Genomic DNA, 14,387 nt, shown 5'->3' with positions numbered 1-14,387 from the left:
GGTTGGTGGGGGGAAGTCGGGGGGAGGCAGGGGCTCTGCCTGGGCAGGGAGCACAGTTACCATTCATGCTTGTTTTTCCTTTGCTTTTCCTTACTTTTCTTCTCTGAACGCCCAACTCACGCGTTCACACGGGAGAGGACAGCACACTGCACGGATGGGTAAGGGGCTCCCTCCCCAGCTCACTCCTGGCCTTGTGAGACCCTCATCCCCAGCAGACCCCACTCTGGAGTGTTCTCTCCCACGTTCAGCCCTGCACATCAGGGCTGCTCCTTGGCAGAGGAGCGGACTTGGCCGCCCGCCTCCTTCCTGTGTCTCAGCAGGGTGAGTCAGTGCCTCGCAGTGCCCAGCGCCAGCTCTGCCCACTGCCTGGTCACTGCCAAGCCGGGAGAGGGGGGAGGCATCCACTGTGCCCTTTTACTCTGGCTGGAAGGGAGTTTCCAGTGTCTGTGGCGTGTCCCGCCTGTCCCGTTCTGAGTGTGTTCCTCTAACTGTCTGCATAACAAAAGATAACTCGGTATTGTTTGTGTCCCAGCTCTATTTTGGCTACTGTTGCTTTGCTGTCCCCCTCTACACCCCCTGGGACCTTCTGCTGCCAAAAACCGGCTTTGTGCTGGGGACCCGGAGCCTGCACCCTGTGCGCTTGCCTGTAGCTACTGCCTTCAGCAGGTAGTTTTGTCCACCTAAATGTTGATCCCTATCTATAAGCACCCTCAGATCTGCCTGATGGTTTCCACCACAGTGTGGGATGCCAGCACTGGCTGGCGGGGACCAGGCTGGTGTAGCAAGAGTGGGGATTTATGGTCTCTGAGGAGCTGCAGCAGCAAATCTCTGCTGGGTACCTGCCAGCACTGGCTTGCTCACAGCTCCCTGTGGCCTCCGGCTTCCCCACCGTCCCTGCTGCCCTTCTGCCCTGCCCTGCCTTGCCAGCAGGGAGGTGAGCAGGATTAGCTCAGGTCTCTGCTATGTGACATGTCTCTGTCGATTGGCACCGGTTACTGCTGCGAGGCGTGGGGGCTGTTTGTGCACACACGAGTTTCCGGAGCACCCCGAGTTCCCTCGGGCTCACTGCATCCCGAATCCCTGCTGCGGGGACAGCACAGGAGGGTGCTGCCCATGCAGAGTGACACGTTCCCAGGCCCCTCACTGCTGTGGCCCCTCCGTCCTGCCTTGCTGGGAGGGTGTTGGAAAAGCAGTGATATCATCTGCACGGAGCCTGACTCATCCTGGCTCTCCAGCACAAGCCGTGCCGCTCAGCGGGGCACACATTTTATTGCAATTAAACCATTGCAGGCAAGCCAGCTCCACGTAATGATTTTTTTTTTTCCTCATAGCAAAGCGTGCCTGCCCCCGGCCAAAAGGTGAGAGGGGACAGAGGTGACGCTGGAGTCAGTGTAGAGTCTCCACTTCTGGTAGGGAACCCTAAGAATAAGCCTTGCCAGGTATCTGCAGGGTCTGTCTCAGCTGCTGCAGCATCCCTGCCTCCCTTGTGCCTCCAGTGCAGGCTCACAGCACTGTCTTGTGTCAACAACCCTCACCCTAACCGCAAGTGCTCAGGTCCCTGGGTCACCAGCCTGGGTTGGAATGACACCTATTGTCTCCACAACACAGAGCCCAGCTCCTGCCCATATCCCCAGGGGACCAGCATCGAAGTGCACCTGTCATCAGGAGAAAATGTAAGGTGACATGTTCCTCCTGACCTTCCCACTCAGGTTTTTCCCGTCTCTTAGAGGTTTGGAAGGTGAGTCAGGAGTTGTGGGGTGAGGATGGAGCTGGGGAGAAATTGGCTGCTCAGGGAAAGGCAAACCAGTTCCAGGCACAGGTGAATCATTTGCTGGTGAAAATAGATCTTATTCTCTAGGAGGCGTGCGTGGATGGGGCTGGGAGTGAGCTGCAGCTTGACTCCACCAGGAAATTGTGGAGTCAAGAGAAAAACAAGGGGCAAGGCAAGGCAAGGCTGCTTTCCCAGTAAACGAGGCGATACATCTCAGGGAAGCAGCCTGCAGCAGGCAAGGCTCCAGCAACTCGTGGCCCTGTGGCTCCCTTAAAAGGGGCGATTTCAGCCTGAGATGGTGGGGAGACAGAAGAGCCGTAAACACCCTCGAAGGAATGTGGCTGCTGAGAAACGGAGCATCTCTGTGGGTGAGGAGCAGTGGGGGGAACCCGGATGGCGTTCACAGCACGGCCCTGTGCCAGGAGCCAGCTGGCTCCTTGGCCATGCCCTGTCCCAGGGGAAGGATCCCAGTCCCAGTGCTAACGGTCTGGAGCCTGGGGGAGGCTCCTGTGAAGCCCTGGGATGTCGTGTCCCCACATCCTGGGGCCCCAACCCATGGTTGCTGCTGGCACGGGAGCTGCTAGAGCTGGGAGGGGGTGTGCAGGCAGCAGAACATCCAGCCCCAGCTCTGGGTGAAGAAGGAGCATTCCTGGAGCACTTGGGCAGACACCTGAACAGAGTGAGGGGAAGTCCTGCATCAGGCTGGGCTGAGGGAAGCCCCCTTGCCCTGCACTCTTGCCTTCTTGCCCCATAGTTTGGGCAGGCTGGCTCCTTCCCAGCCATGCTGCAAGCCATGTTCAGCGGTGATGTGTTTGCCTCCAGTAAATGCACCAACTTCACTGGGCCAGGCAGCTTTTTTTAATCCTCCTGCATCAACAGAGGTGACAAAGGCCTTGCAGCATGTCAATGGCAGAGCTGGGGTTCACCTGTTCCAGCCCTTCCCAGCCATTGACCCCCTTTGTTGAAGAAGTCAGGTACTGATCCAGCCCTCAGGAATCCAGGAGCCACTCAGGGCTGGCCAGTTCTGCTCTGCAGGAACATTTGCAGGGCTCTGGAGTTGCTTTGGGTAACAGGGGCTGTGGTAGTGCAGAGGATGGTGGCTTGTGTTGGGGACTGCCACATACCCTGCGTGTGGGGATGCAGTGGCACCTCTGGGTCAGACACTCCCCTGCATATCCCAGGCTGGTGGCACATGGAATGTGCATCAATAGCCTGACTGAAATAACTGTGCCACTTGCTTATCTTCCAAGACCAATGGAGATGGGGCACGTGGTGCTTGTCTGTAAATAAATTTTTGCCAGAGTGACACAGATGCTGTGTCCCCATTCCCAGGGTTTGCTTTGGAGCCTGTGCTTGTTGGAGCACAGGGATCTCCGAGCTGAGATGGGGGATGGCCCCTCGGCCTGGCCCAGGCACCCCATGGAGCAGCTCCAGGGTGGGTGACCAGCCCCTGCAGCGAAGCCCCCAAAGCAGGCAGGAAACCTCCTGCTTCCCTTCCTGTGGGAGCAAAGGGGACTCCTGGGGTGAGAGCCGGGATCAGGCTGCGGGGATGCAAAATCCCAGTGGATGCCCTGAAGGCCATGACAGCCTTGGGAATGGCTGGAGGCAGGATCTGGACAGAAGGTTTTGGAGCTGTAGGTGCTGATGTTTAAGGCTTTGAACCTCCAAGCTCTCCGGGCTTTGCTTCCCACCCTGCATTGACTTAACCTGTGCCAGTCCAGAGCCCAAAGCCCAGCGAAGGATCCTTGCCCTGCCTGGATTCTTGCTGCTGGCAGCCCCCTCCCCACTCGGGGGGACATGTGGGGTGGGCAGTGCAGGCTGTGATGGGGAGGGGCCGGGGGGCTTTGGTGTGAGGGTGTGGTTTCTGGGGTGCCATGGGCCCCATGGGTGCAGGGTTCCTGGAGGGGGGTGCAGGGTGTGGAGCCGTGGGTGCTGCAAGGAGAGTGCGGGGGAAATGCGATTGCTGGAAGGGGCGAGGGATGGTGGATCCCAGGGGGTGCGGCGGGCTGTGCCCGGGGTGCCCCGAGCGCTTCGTTAGCCCTCGGCCCAGCCTCCTCCTTAATTTAGCCGCGGCCCGGAAAGCCGTTATAAGCGGGCGACTGGGGTCGGGCGCCCTCCCCACGCGGGAGGCGGGAGAGAGGGGAGCGCTGCCGGCCCGGGGGTGCGGGCAAGCGGCCAGCGGCAGCGGGGCTGAGCCCCGGCCCGAGCGGAGCCCGGCGGCGGAGATGGGGCCAGCGGAGGGGTCCGGCCTGTGCTGCTCCTCGCCCTGGGGAGGGGGCGGTGGTCCCCCCGGGGCTCTCCCGGGAGGGGGTCGATGCCCAATGAGGCGGTCGCCTTCCTTCCTCTCCCCTCCTTCTCTCTTCCCTCCCTCCCCCTTCTCTCCGCCTCCCGTTTTCGCCGGGCCGCGGTCTCGCGGCCTCTCCCTGGCCCGTTTGCCCCCCGCCGTCCCTGCCCTCGCCCCCGGCGGGAAGCCATCCGGGCAGACGGGGCCGGGGGGCACCCCCGTGCCCCACCGGGCTCGCGGCGAACACCGGCAGCCGCCGGGCCCTCGGCGGGGGGCCGTGGAAGGGCCGGGACAACCCCGGGGGCCGTGAGGTTTGCTCGCACCCCAGAAGGTGCCCTGCTCACTGTGGCCCCCCGGTGCTGGCAGGGCAACCTGGCCGGGCCTTGCTGCCAGCGGGACCCCGCCTGCGTCCGACGCTTACCGGGCCCCTTTCGACTGCGTCCTCAAGCTGGGGGACAGCATGGCCACCTACGAGGAGGAGGAGGGCATCGAGCTGCAGGGGCTGCACAGAGTCTGCAGGTGAGTACAGTGCATGGCCAGCGTGGCTTTTGGTATTGCCCTTGTGTGAAGTCTTCTCCTCCAGCCCTCCTGGGTCCTGTCGTGCCTGCACATACCCATGTGTTCCACACCTCACTCTGCTTTCAGATAGACCTGGTGAGCTCCCTTCCTTTGTCTGTCCATCTGTCCATCTCCTGCTTATCTCCCACTGGAGTTTGTCTCCCTGGTCAAGGAGCTCCAGCCCCTAGAACTTGTCCTGCCAGCCTCTGCACTCCTGCAGCTGCGAGGAGCAGGGCTGGTGGGACCTGACCCGCTCTGCTCCCCAGGAAAGTCTCCCCTGGACCCTGGGTCTCAGGCAGTGATGTGCAGGTGGCTGCTCTGCCCCAGGGCCCAGCGCTGCCAGGAGTAGCCTGCACCCAGCCCCTGGTGGGTCCTGCTGCCAAAGCCAGCCTTGTCCCTCCCCGCCCAGACCCTTTGTCCTTCAGGCTTGGATTTGCCCAGCCCTGGTTTTCCTGAGTTTGTAGTGATGCCCTGAGATGACGGTGTCAGGAGGGTGTTAACTTGAGCAGAACTGAAGAAGAGCTGGGTAAGGAGGGGTGGTGGTGGGCAGGTTTGGGGAAAGAAGCAGCAAGGTGGAAGTGTTTGCAGAGAAGGAGGCAGCCCTGTGTCCCCAGCAGTGAGCTGTGGGGAGTGAACAGGAGTTACAAGGAAATGCAGACAGCAGTGAAGGGAAAACCCACATGCCTGGGGGCAGTGGAAACCTGGCAGGGCCAGGCAGAGGACTGAGTGCCCTGGGGTCAGGTTTTCCAAGCTGCTGGGAACCACCCTGCGGGCTGTGACCTGCTCTGTATTCCCCCTTCTCCAGGAGACAGCCTGGCTCAGGATGAACAGTGTCTCTGGGACGTGCCTAAGGCTGGGTTGAAATGGGGCCTGCTCTGGTTTGGACAGCAGTTGATACCTTTTTTGTTTTGTTAAATGAGGCTTCTTGGTATGAAAACACACCTGAGCAGGCAGCCCAGCCCGTGCTGCTGTTGACTGCTGGAGGAGCGATTCCTTTGCTGAAGCTCGTGTGAAATGTGCAAATTGAGGTTTTCTGACAGCTCTGGGGCACAAACCACTGAAGAACAGGTCCTGGGATCTTCCTTGCTCTGCACCTTCAGGGACATGCCAGCTTCTTCTCCTGGTCTAATGCACTGCTAGCCAGGCTTGCTGTGCCTGGAGGAGCAAGCTGATGATGTCCCTGCTCCCTGCCAGGTACTTCTGAATTATTTGCCTTTGACCCTCAGTCTTAACCACCGCTGTTTGCATTCCTGGTGCTGTGGTCCCCTCTCCAGGAGCGTGGGTGAGGGATGGACACGGAACCAGGAGCTGCCATGGGAGCTGGTGGTGTCTCAGCTCTGTGTGGTGCTGCCCTAGAGCAGCAACTCACTTACCAACAGTCTGCCTGAGCAGATGGGGGCTGTGAAGGGTGAAGCACTGGGAATTGCCATCCTGCTGAAAGCAGATCCAGGCAGGAGCTGCCATCCCCCTTCACCTTCCTCCAACCTTCTTTTGCCTGAAGACGTGGGCCAGGTTTAACTCTCACCTGGCAGAGCTGCCTTCTGCTGCTGCAGCTCAGGAGTGCCAGAGTTTGCCTGGGTTGGCACCAGGTTTTCTCATTATCTGGGAACGTTTATTCTGCCACAGTGACTCGGTTTAATGAACTCTCCCACAGCTGGTGTTCTGATGTGAGCCCCCGTAGGACAGCTAAGCAAGCAGAGTGTTCGTGTTTGCCTGTGTGCACAGGGTGTCATCTCCAGCACAGGGCACCCACACAACACTGAGCTGGCCCCTGCCAGTGTGCAGGGTCCCTGCTCATCCAGCTGGGCTGCAGCCCCTTCCCCAGGGGTGGCACGTGTGCCTGGTGTCCTGGCACACACAGGGAAGGGGACAGAGCAATTGCTCCTGTCCTCTGGGCAGTCCCAGCTTGCTGGGGGCTGGAGATGGTGCCAAGCCCCAGCCCATGTGGACAGGACAGCAGAGCTGAGGTGCAGGGGAGGGCAGGGGTGCCTGGGGGTGCAGCTTGCTCTGGGCTGGGGGCTGGCACAGCCTGGGAAGCCCCCTGGGGAAGCCTTTGGGGAGTCTGGTACAGAGTCTGGTTGTCCCATACTCGGCAGCCAAAAAAAACGAGGAGGGTGCTTGTTCTGGTCCTCCCTCACACCATATGGGGGGACATGGCCCAGCCTGGTCCCTGCTGTCCTTGTCCCAGACAGCTGGAACTCACCCCACCCTGCTCAGCCTGGCACCGGTGGGCAGGGAGCTCACTGGAAAGGGCTCAAAACCAGCTGCTACAGAGCCCCCATGGGGCTTCACCAAAGGTAAGGAAGGAGCTCAGGGAAGGGATAAAGCCTTGACTGGCTGGATACTGCTCTGGGTGAATGCATCATGGGGTCACCCCGTGTGGCACCGGCCCCCGTGTGTTGGGATGGGTGGGGTGGTGTCACTGTGTCCCTCCTATGAGAGTTTTCTTGGGGGCTGTGGTTTTCAGCTCTGTTTCTGCTGGGGCTTTTCCCTGCCTGGTTCTAGTCTTGAAGAGAAAATAAACGCCAAGTTGCTGCCCACAGGAGAAGCAGGCAAAGGGGTCTTCAGTGAGCAGCTCCCAGTTTACTCCTGCAGGACTATGGGTTATCTTTGCCTCTCTTGTTTTTTTCCTCCCAGAAGCCTCTGTACACTGAACATCTACTCACACAGGCAATACCCAGCAGATAAACAGAGATGATTCTAATGAGAACACAGTGAATAACTCCTCCTGCCCCTGCCCATACCTCAGTTAATGCTGCAATGCTCTGTGGGAGCTGTTGTCCTTCTCTGTGCTTTGTGCTCCCATTTGCCCTTGACTCCTCTTGGAGAAAGCTTGGAGAAAGCAATGAATGAGATGCACTGGGCCTTTGTTTGCAGCCTGTGTGAGATACTCAGGGTGCTTGGTGCTGAAGGGAAACATTTGTTGACAGAAAATAATGAATTTTATTGACTTCCCAAGACGGGGGGGGGGGAGGGAAGATGAAATAATTTCAGTGTTTTGAGGTTTGGAGTTTTAGCCAAGATACTCTGGCAGATGATGGAGGGGATGAATAGTCTGGGTAACTTGCACAAAACACAGGGGTTGTCGCTGCTCAGAGGGCAGGATCGGGGCAGAGAGGCTCTGCCTGGCATCCAGCACTGCAGGAATGCAAAGGGACTGACAGTGTGGTGTCTCCCCTGGCTGCAGGTACTGGGATGAATTCCACACCTGTGCCCTGACAGCACTCTGGGAATGCCAGAAGGAAGCAGTAGCTGTCTGGGAGATGCTGAGAAGGGAGTCCCGAAAAAACAGATTTCAAGGCAGCTTGTTCGACCTCTGCAGCCCCAGCATGGCCCAAAGCTCTGCCTGGACCCACGTTCCCAACGTTTCCATCCTCAGTATCCCCCTCATCGTCACTTGGGTGAACTTATAAACTGCAGCTCTGTGAGTATCCCATCAAAGGCAGTGGCAGTTTGTGCCCTGGCATCTTTCTGATCCTTTTTCCAAACCTGAGGAATATCCTGCGTGGAGCTCAGAGACACTCGGCTCCATCCTGTGCCTGTGGGACATGGGAGAGCTTGGCAGAATCTCCTGGGTGTTCCTGTTGGTCTGTAATTTGGAATAATGCCTGTCCACTTCTGCTTCAAGACAGAGACAGATCTGGCTGTCTGGAGAATTTGGGAACTTATAGGTATGGGGCAGAGGATTTAGGGAAAAGTGATAAATTCTGGAAAAATGGCAAATGTTGGACTCTTCCCACTCTTCTATGGCTACTGGAAGGAAACCTGTTTACTTTGCTGACTCTTTCCACCAGATCAACTCTCCAAGTTTTTGATTTGGGCACTGAGAACAAGATGGGCATTTTTACCACTGTTCTGTGAGGTGCAGGGGGGTGGTGTCTGTTCTGTCACAGGCATAAGGGAGACCTTCTGCCCTGTATTGGCCCTTTTGCTTTAAGGACATGGTGAAACCCCTGCTGAAGAATAATCACAGTTGCATGACTTGTCTTGCACACATCTGGATTCCTGAGTAACTCCTGTGTAATGTGTAAATCCCTTTTCTAAGGACACAGAGAGCAAAAATATTTTGATCGAGGGAGAGTGTCAAGGCAGGACAAAAGGGATTTATAGCAACTCCTGCTTTGAAGCTTTCCCCAAAGGTACCTGTAAGCAGCTCTGTGGGTAGAAGTGTGTAATTCCAGAGTATTAAAGTGTGTTGTAGAGCCTACAGCATGGTAGAAGTTGTTTGTCCCGGCTTTTGCTTGACAGCACAATTTCTTCTTTTGTGGCTCAGAATGTTAGTTTTGCAGCTTCAGTACAAGCCTGTAAGTATTTGGAACAGAGGGGTGTTTGCAAGTGATTTCTGAATATGTTAGAGAAACACAGCAATATTCTTGGGCAGTCCAAGGCAGTCTGTGTTTTAAGGATGCTGCTGGAGCTCTGTGCCCTCCTGGCTGCACGGGGCCATGGGAGCTGTAACTAGTGAGGGATCTGCTCTACAATGTGAGCAGGGGCCCCAGGACCCTGCCAGCCCCACAGATCCCACTGGATGGATTCCAGGTGGTGGGCAAGCTTCTACAGCAAAGGATCTTTTTGCCAACAGTGGTGCTGGGTCATACTGCTCTCCTTTGGCACTCACGTGTTCTTCCTCTTACCTTCACTACCATCAACACTCTGCTCCTGCAGCAGCAGGAGGGAACAAATCCATTGAGGCAAATTCCAAGAAATAAGTCAGGGAGGAGCAGCTGGTGTTCAGACAGTGCAATTTGACTTCCTGCAAACAGAGTTGTTACTTATGTACTCAGTACTGAGCATCTGGGGCACAAAGCCTTAGGGTGAGCAGTGGAGACAGGGGAAACCAGAGCACGGCAAAACCTGGAGTGAACCACTCAGATGCTTCATTCTTTAATTCTTCTTCCACTCCAACAGCAGTGTTTGTTGTTTGATCCTGTTTCCCCTACCCTGTTATCTCTTGTCCTGCCTGTGGCTTGTAGCTGGGGAAAGCTGAAGCGGGTGAGTGTCATGTACAACCAAGGCTGGAGTATTTTGGATCCAAATCCTGTACTTGCTCTTTGTTTAGAACAGCTGTTTAATGCCTTTAGGAAAACAAATAAGCACAGCCCCCCCCAATATCCCACAACTCTTACCTTCTCTTTGGAGTTCCTCTCTGTTAAAACTTTCTACTCTAAAACAGCTTTGAGGAAAGGGAAGGTAAAATTCTCAGATCTCCAAGTCTTCTTTTTGCAAAATCACGGATGCCAATGGCTGGCTGACACTGCCACTGTCTTTGAGAAGAGCAGGTGTTGGGACATATCTTCCCTGGAAGCAAATCCCTCAACTATTGCACACAAAAAACCCCAAAGATTCATTAAGAAACAAAGACCATCTGTCACTGTTCTGGTATGGAGCAGCAGATTTTTTTTAAAGCCAAAGGTGCTTCTAAATCTGACTGAAAGCATGTGAGAGAAAATTAGGTCTCACAGTATGGGAGTGATGAGTTTCCTCAATCAATATTTCATTTTTAGCAGAACTTCCTCTATGACTAGGACAATTACAGTAGAATTCCTTTAAAAAAAAGTAATACCCAGATACAGTCCCCCTGGGCAGTCAGCAGCCTTTCAGAAAGCATTTCTGACCCTACAGCACATTCCTGCTGATGCAGTGCAGCTCCTGGGGTGTCCTGCAGCCTCAGTGTGAAATCCACATTTGTCAAGGATTCTTCTCCTGGTTCAGAGAGACTCTCTGAGCCTCTCCAGATGCAAAGTACCCAGATTTCACCCCCCAGGGAGGCTGCTGAAGCAGTTACAGCATATCTTATGCATTCAAAAAGAAAGGGTAAGTGTTCCTTGGTCCAAAGTCTTCATCTCTATTCTTGCAGGGGAACAAAGGGAGCAGCTCTGTTAATATGGGCTCACAGCAACTCTGGGATCAGCTGGAAGAATGTGGCTTTCCCTCCTTGGTCTCATGTTCACTGTAATTAGTGTTTAGCTCCCACTTACCCTAAGAACAACCCCAAAGAACACAGAGTTCACACCATGCTTTGGTGTGGTGTTAAGCCTTGAGGTAAACCTGCAAACTTTCCCTGTCCCTGCAGGACTGGGATGTTCTTTCTCAAGAATAACAACAAAAAGCAGGAGAGGACAAAATGACCCCGAGGGAGTCTTAAAAGATGACTAACAACACTGTCAGTGCTTGTCACCCTGAGGCAGAACTGCCCTCTGCTCTGCCCTGATCCCAACCACAGGCACGCTCCTGCTCCTCTTTTCTGAGGGAGATACTGGCACCTACTGGAGACCAGTTTATATCCAGGCTGAGGTGACTGGGAGAAAGGCAAGTATCCTTGTATATGAGAACTGAGCTGATTTTGAGAAGGGATGGACTGTCTTGCTGCAAGGGCAGCCCTAGGAAGTGACCTCAGGGTGGCCCTCCAGGCTGGCTCCTGCCCAGAAAAACACTTGTGTAAACTCTTCCCTTTGAAAGGCTGCTGCTGTTTGAAACTCTGCTTACAGGGGGTTTGGTCAGGAAGGGCTCTTGGTGAAATCCCAGAATATAAAAAGTGCTGGTTACATCTGTTTAGACAGAAATCCTGCTCTGAGGCAGCTCTGCCGGGTATGTAAAGCACAGGATGTTATCCTGCCTCAATTTACAGTGTCTGAGTGTGAGAGCAGGGACTGAAATACATCTCATTCCCCAAGAACAAAGTCAAAAGAGCAGCTTTAAAGAGTTTATCAACTTCTGTATCTCCACATCATCCCACCACTTTTGAACAAGTTGAATTAGCAAATAACTTATGCAAGTTAACATTACAAATATTAATGTACAAAGGAAAGTTATTGCAGCAAGATGCTGCACAGGAGAAAAATCTGTCTTTAGACCTGGCTTGGTCCTTGTTTGGGATTGCACAAACTGGTCATCCCTCAGCAGAATCCAGGCAGGATGTGGGTCTCCTTGATTGGCCTGTGGGATCTGGAGGAACCCCCGAGCCCCGGCCCCTCAGCAGTAAGGGGGTGTCACTGCCTGGTGAAGTTTGTTTGAAGTGTCTCTAAATAAAGGCACATCCTGTTATTTCGAGAAATAACAGCAGTCTCTTATTTAACATCACCTCTACCAAACCAGATCTGTTGCTAGAATTCTGAAGCCGGGCAGGAACACCCAGACAAGTGGGAAGAGCAGCAGGTGGCTCCAGGACACCTCCAGCCTCAGGTTGAACATGGAGAGACCCTGGATTGCTGGCACTGCTCCCGAAGTGGGATTATGCCAGCTGACTTCCCAAGACAGCACTCACTGATGCCTTCCTTTCAGAGCAGAGGTATGCAATGTTTATTGTAGGAAATGTTATGTGCCCCAGACAGTGGGCATCTCACAGCCAGGTGTTCTCTGGCTGTATCCTTCTGTTGCCATGATACAGACACTCGTGGTACTCCTTGAAGGGCTCAGCTTCCCAGGAGAGCCATAACACACTCACAGCAACATAATGTTTTTATTATTACAAAAGGTTTCTTCAGCAAACTGCTGTCTGTCACCTCTATGTATCAAACATGGAAACAGCAAACAAACCCATCTAACGTTATAGGTTATTTAGTGACTCAGCTGGTGATTCAGGTAAGTACAACTATTTTCCTTTTCCCCATCCATTCACTTCTTTGACTCCTTTCCCAACCAAAGCCCAAATCAGTCACAGATTGGAAGCAGCAGCTCCCAGCCCCACTGCTCACCGTGCCAGCTCCCGCAAGAAGAGCTGACCATCGTGTTCCCCACACAGGGCACTCCCACATCGTTAGATTCCAAATGCTCCTCACGCACCAAGTTTTGCTACCTGGCTTTTAACAGTCTCTTGAGTGAAGAGTTTAAGGGCACACTCTCCATACAGTCACATTAATGCTTCATGTTAGCAAAATAAACATCTGCTCCTCCCTCGCTGCCAGCTGATGCCAGAGGAGATGCTCACACTCACGCAGCCACCGAGGTCCGGGGTGGGGGGGGGAAAAAAAGAAAATTAATAACAAAGTCTCAACAGACCTGCTGTGCTTGTTCAGGGATGATTCTGAGGCATGTCGGATGCATTGTGCTGCAGACAACGGCGTTAACGCAGCGTGTCTGTCGCCAGGGCGAGTCTATACGTTGGACTTGGGGGCGGAGTTGAGGGGGATCTCCCGCAGCTCTATCCGCATGCACAGGTACTCCCCGATGGCCGCCATCAGCGCCGTGCACACCACGTGCACCAGCCACCACGTCAGCGACGACGGGAAGCGCGAGTTGTAGATCCAGCAGCCCAGGAGGTGGAAGAAGTGCACCGTGACCGTGAAATCCAGGCACTGCTTCCCGCGGCGGATGAAGTACAGCAAGGCCAGGGCGCTGCAAAGGTAAAGGCGGGAGGTGAGTGAGATGCGCTGGGCCCGTGGAAAAGGGGGTGCAGCAAGAGCTGTCAGCAGTGCTGGTTATTTAGCGGTTTTAAAACTTCTTCAAATGTTTTAAGAATAGGTTGGTTTTGGCCTCTCTCCCGGCCACTGCAGCAAGACTTACATTCTTACAGCTTTTTAATTACATGATGGCAGGGAAAAGAGATTTTAGTGCAAAGAACAGGCAGGAATTTTTAAACTATCTCCCCCAGTAATCTCTGTGCAGTGGCAAAATTCATAAATCTTTACAGATCAGTGTTTGCTGAGATCCATTGATTCTAACTTTCAGTAAAATCTCTCACAGAAGCAAACCTCATTCCCAGCTGGGAAATTGAGGCAGTGAATTTAAATGACTTTTCCAGGTTCTAGAAAGCCAGGAGTCAGCAGTTCCCAACTGCCCTCAGCAGACATGCTCGACCAGGCACAGGGATTTTGGGAGATGCTTTCAGAGAGGCAGGACATCACACTGAATTCTCTTATGGTTCAACGTTAAGGAAGGACAAGACGCAGGTGCTCCAGCTGGCTGCAGACTTACCAGGTGAGTGCATTGAGGATGAAAGCCATCATGGAGAGCCTCCCCGGCGGGGTTGAGAAGCCTAAAATCTACATGGGACTATTAGTAGGAACCCGCGGCACAAATCGCAGCCCAAAATCTGCTCCCGTGGCCCAGCCACATCAGCACGGCCCCACACGGATCAGGAACTACACCAGGAGCCTGGGCAGCTCTGTCTGAATGTCTGGGGGAACCTATGGGAAAGGGAAAGGTCTGGTTCTATGCTGAGGGGAACCTCTTAAACTGGGGAGAGGGGGTCCATACTGGGGTTACCTATATGGGCAGGGGCAGTTGCCTTTATACTGGGGTTCCTATACAGGGTGTGTGTCTCTCTAAGGGGGTATCCCCTATACAGCGAGGTGGTGTTTCTACACAGGGGTACCAACCTATACAGGGTGTCTGTCTCTATATGGGGGTACTGTCTCTAACCCAGGGTACCATCTGCACATCGAGGTGCTGCCTCTACCCCGGGGCACCCCCTATTCAAAGGGAGAGCTCTATTCTGGGGGCACCCACACAGACAGCGGGTCTGTGTGCTGGGGGGCAGCTACACGGGGCTGGGGGACCTCTGCCCCCACACCAGGGTGCTCCGCGGGTGGGGGGCTCTCCCTAACACCGGGAATACCCACACCGGGAGCGGGGTCTGGTTCCCCCAGCACACCCCCACCCCGCTCCAGAGGCCTGTGTGCCCACGGCGGCTTCCCGGGGCGCGCCCTCACCTCGTCGCTGAAGACCTGCTGGAGGGAGGGCCCGGTGCTGCCCAGGGTGCCGAGGAGGGCGAGCCAGAGCCCGAGCGAGCTGTAGTAGCCCGCCTGCAGCAGCACCATCTGCGCCACGATCAGC

General features: G+C 55.0%; 2 protein-coding genes across 2 annotated transcripts in view; one reads left to right on the top strand and one right to left on the bottom strand.

The window, feature by feature from the left end:
- LOC103754325 overlaps positions 1 to 8,819 on the top strand; it is a 12,788-nt gene extending 3,969 nt beyond the window's left edge. Inside the window, 5 exon segments of the mRNA XM_029960432.1 lie at positions 533 to 666; positions 3,901 to 4,021; positions 4,023 to 4,051; positions 4,422 to 4,574; positions 7,801 to 8,819. Coding sequence (XP_029816292.1) covers positions 533 to 666; positions 3,901 to 4,021; positions 4,023 to 4,051; positions 4,422 to 4,574; positions 7,801 to 8,026 — 663 coding nt within the window. The 3' untranslated portion in view covers positions 8,027 to 8,819.
- Positions 8,820 to 12,320: 3,501 nt separating this feature from the next.
- SYS1 (SYS1 golgi trafficking protein) lies at positions 12,321 to 14,381 on the bottom strand. Its single transcript, XM_008920125.3, has 3 exons — positions 14,264 to 14,381; positions 13,527 to 13,594; positions 12,321 to 12,947 (listed from the first exon to the last, which is right to left on the bottom strand). The coding sequence occupies exons 1-3, from the start codon at positions 14,369 to 14,371 to the stop codon at positions 12,707 to 12,709; spliced, it is 417 nt and encodes a 138-aa protein (XP_008918373.3). The 5' UTR covers positions 14,372 to 14,381; the 3' UTR covers positions 12,321 to 12,706.
- Positions 14,382 to 14,387: the final 6 nt, after the last annotated feature.

The sequence above is a fragment of the Manacus vitellinus genome, unplaced genomic scaffold (genome assembly GCF_001715985.3).
Source record: "Manacus vitellinus isolate BGI_N305 unplaced genomic scaffold, ASM171598v3 scaffold_26_pilon, whole genome shotgun sequence".
Classification (NCBI taxonomy): domain Eukaryota; kingdom Metazoa; phylum Chordata; class Aves; order Passeriformes; family Pipridae; genus Manacus; species Manacus vitellinus.
Note: the sequence above shows the minus strand (reverse complement) of the source record. Positions and strands in the feature narration are given on the sequence as shown.